The sequence below is a fragment of the Carassius carassius genome, unplaced genomic scaffold (genome assembly GCF_963082965.1).
Source record: "Carassius carassius unplaced genomic scaffold, fCarCar2.1 SCAFFOLD_136, whole genome shotgun sequence".
NCBI classification, from domain to species: Eukaryota; Metazoa; Chordata; class Actinopteri; order Cypriniformes; family Cyprinidae; genus Carassius; species Carassius carassius.
In genome coordinates, this window is record NW_026775002.1 from 15,001 (window position 1) to 18,089 (window position 3,089).

The 3,089-nt window shown below is 40.2% G+C and overlaps 1 protein-coding gene across 1 annotated transcript; it reads right to left on the bottom strand.

Moving 5' to 3' along the window:
- Positions 1–654: 654 nt before the first annotated feature.
- On the bottom strand, positions 655–2,735 carry LOC132134147 (stress-associated endoplasmic reticulum protein 1-like). The gene is made up of 3 exons (XM_059546929.1): positions 2,501–2,735; positions 1,492–1,567; positions 655–792 (listed from the first exon to the last, which is right to left on the bottom strand). The coding sequence occupies exons 1-3, from the start codon at positions 2,582–2,584 to the stop codon at positions 752–754; spliced, it is 201 nt and encodes a 66-aa protein (XP_059402912.1). The 5' UTR covers positions 2,585–2,735; the 3' UTR covers positions 655–751.
- Positions 2,736–3,089: the final 354 nt, after the last annotated feature.

A 3,089-nucleotide genomic window follows, 5' to 3' on the forward strand; every position in this document is an offset into this window, starting at 1 on the left:
ACATAATGTAATGTTTAATGCACTTCATGTCATTAATTACAACGAATGTGATGTTTTACGCTTTATTGTCCTAATTAAACCAATGTGTAAAACGAGTTAGGTCAAGAGTAATCTGATAACGTGTATACGGAATGGATTACATTACTATGAGTTTTGTCATGTGATTTGAAATCAGTAACAGAAAACAGATTGTAAGAATGGATAGAATGATAAATAAAACCAGTGATGGAATGATAAATAGAACACAACTGCATGAAAGACATTTTTTATTTGCTGTTGACTGTATTTTCAGGGTGAATTTGTGTTGGTTTTTATTCTGAAAGTAAAACAGTGTGGATAGAGAAAATACTTTTTATTTGTATAAAATCATTATTACACAGCATTACTCTCCTTTCAGAGACACAGATGAACAGGAGCACTGATGATTTACACACACACTCCACCAGCCAATCACAAACTACACACACGTACAAGATCCCAGAACACACACACACACACACACACTCTCTCTCACACACACTCCACCAGCCAATCACAAACTACACACACGTACAAGATCCCAGAACACACACACACTCGCACGCACACACACACACACACACTCTCTCTCTCTCTCTCACACACACACACACACTCTCTCTCTCACATACCCACACACACACACACACACACACACATAACATCAGCTGTAAATAACTGCGAGATGAACAGAAGAAGTGAAGGCCAGTGTGTTCAGACGTCTGTAGATGTGTCACAAGCCGTGTCTGATGCTCTGGATGATCTGGAAGATTGCTGAAACCCAAACAAGCATCACATTAATCACTAAAACACATGACACTGAACACTGTACAAGGGCACCAGGACACTGCAGGGTACATTTTAATGCCCTAGCAACATTATTTTTAGCTCTTAAAAACCACAGGATTTACATACGAGATCCGTGAAACAACAGCCTTGTTATGTACAGCATGCAAATAACCGAAATAATAAGACTCTATGTAAATAAACACCATCTGGAGAAGACAAAAGATGAAACTCTTTTAACTCAAACACATAGAGTCTATAATCCACAATAACACTTCCTCCAGTGAGAAAGTGCATCTGCTGTTGTCTCTCACAGATTTGTTTAGAGATTAAACGCTGCTTGATCTGTGCAGATTTCTCTCCTGATTCAGACCAGAACACTTTTTCACTGGAGGAAGTGTTATTATGGATTATAGACATTATATGTGTTTGAGTTAAAAGAGTTTCATCTTGTGTCTTCTCCAGATGTTCACTGATGGACTGGAGTGCTGTGGATTATTGTGATGTTTTTATCAGACTCTCATTCTGACGGCACCCATTCACTGCAGAGCATCCATTGCTGAGACACTGATGAGGAAACACACTCATCCTGATCTGGGATGATCCGAGGGTGAGAATATACTTTAATGTCTACAGGAGTATTGATGAATCTGATGTAATACACACAGAGCTGTTTACACGTCTCACCTGATCCACAGACCACAAACACGAAGAGCGTGAGGAGCCACGGACCGACCGGAGACTTCTCCTCGTTCACCACACGCTGCAGGACAACCACACACACACACACACCTTATTAACACACACACATCTCCTTCTCAAGCACATGCAGTCACGAGGTTTGTGCCAAAAAACAGTGGATTAAACATCAGCGCATGTCTACAGTCACTGTGTGATTGTTCAGATAAGTTATGCTAATGTTTAATGTTGACACTGTTCTGTTGAGACTATTATTTAAAAAAATTATGGCACTCCAAATGGGCCAAAAACCATTTTGACAATACATTTCTCTATTTCAGTGTACTAGTCTTTGATTCTAGACTCTTTCTTTTTATCTTTTATTCGTCTAAAATGTTCAATTGTTGCTACTTTTTTTCAGAATGTTCAGAACGTTTGCAACATGATACAAATGGAATGTTCGTTTAACGTTTGCATATCCGAGAAAAAAACGTGTGACTGGACATTATAAATGTTTAGAGAACCGCAGAAAATAACATTTGTTTTCATAACTTTATATCTGTAAAATGAGCTGCAGAAAGTTGACTGAGCGCTGAAACTTATAAAGCACAAAACTGAGCTAAAACAACTAATAAAACAACAGCAAACATGGACAACTGTATTGCAAAAAGCAATCAATTTTTTTTAGCATAAACAGAACGCCATGTTTTGATAACCTGATGTGTGTGTGTGAAATATTTCTTGTAATTACTGTAACATAAAGTAATGGATTAAAATATATATTCCATAATAGAATGGTAATAATACGTATCTTATGATGGCACTTGAATACCATAGTAATGCCATGGTACTTTTTTCTTAGCGGTGATTGTGTATTTTATGTGTGTGTGTGTGTGTTTATTGGTATATCGGGTGCGCGCAGTGTGTGTATTTATGCGCATCGTTATAGTAACGTTATATCGTTTATATTTGTTGATACGCGATGGTTCGTGCGCGAGAGCCGCGGGAGCGCGCGTACCGTGGTTTTCTGCACGTGTCCTCTCTGTGTGATCGTCTTGCTGTGTTTCTCGTTCGCTACTTTCATCCGCTGCACCGCCGACATGATGCTGCCGCTGCTGGAGCGCGTCGCGGGGGGCGGAATATCGCGCTGGGCCGGTAAACGGAGCTGATCTGTCCGGTGATTCGGTTCCGTTCCAGTCGCTCGAGCTGCGCAGCGGCGCGATCACGTGACCAGGGACATGACCCGCCCCCTCGTTACGTCACATCGCTGAGCCGCTGACGTCATGCACGCATTGGACACAAGAACGTACACGATTTTTTTATTTGAACGATAATTGAGAATTAAAACGTTGTGTAATTGTGATTTCTATTGAACTGTCAGCCACTGAACTGCAGCCCAATCTATTTTTGTAGATTCGAGCTCCATCATAGTGCAATGTTTCCATCTCACATGTATTTTGAGCTTCAGCTCGTCACGGTGACCTCAGATGTTCCCAGATTTGTGTTCAATGTTATCCGTGGAATGGATATGTGGATATTTTATTTGTAAACATCTTAATTTTTCGTGTAAACATGACTGAAGACGTGAAAGCAGAGTAACAGAACAA

Bases quoted from the DNA above. Each gene is read 5' to 3' on its own strand.
- LOC132134147 (XM_059546929.1), bottom strand. From the start codon at position 2,584: ATGTCGGCGGTGCAGCGGATGAAAGTAGCGAACGAGAAACACAGCAAG. The intron at 1,568-2,500 runs GTACGCGCGCTC...GTTGTCCTGCAG, and splicing joins GACACGTGCAGAAAACCACG to CGTGTGGTGAACGAGGAGAA. The intron at 793-1,491 runs GTGAGACGTGTA...TTTGGGTTTCAG, and splicing joins GTTTGTGGTCTGTGGATCAG to CAATCTTCCAGATCATCCAG.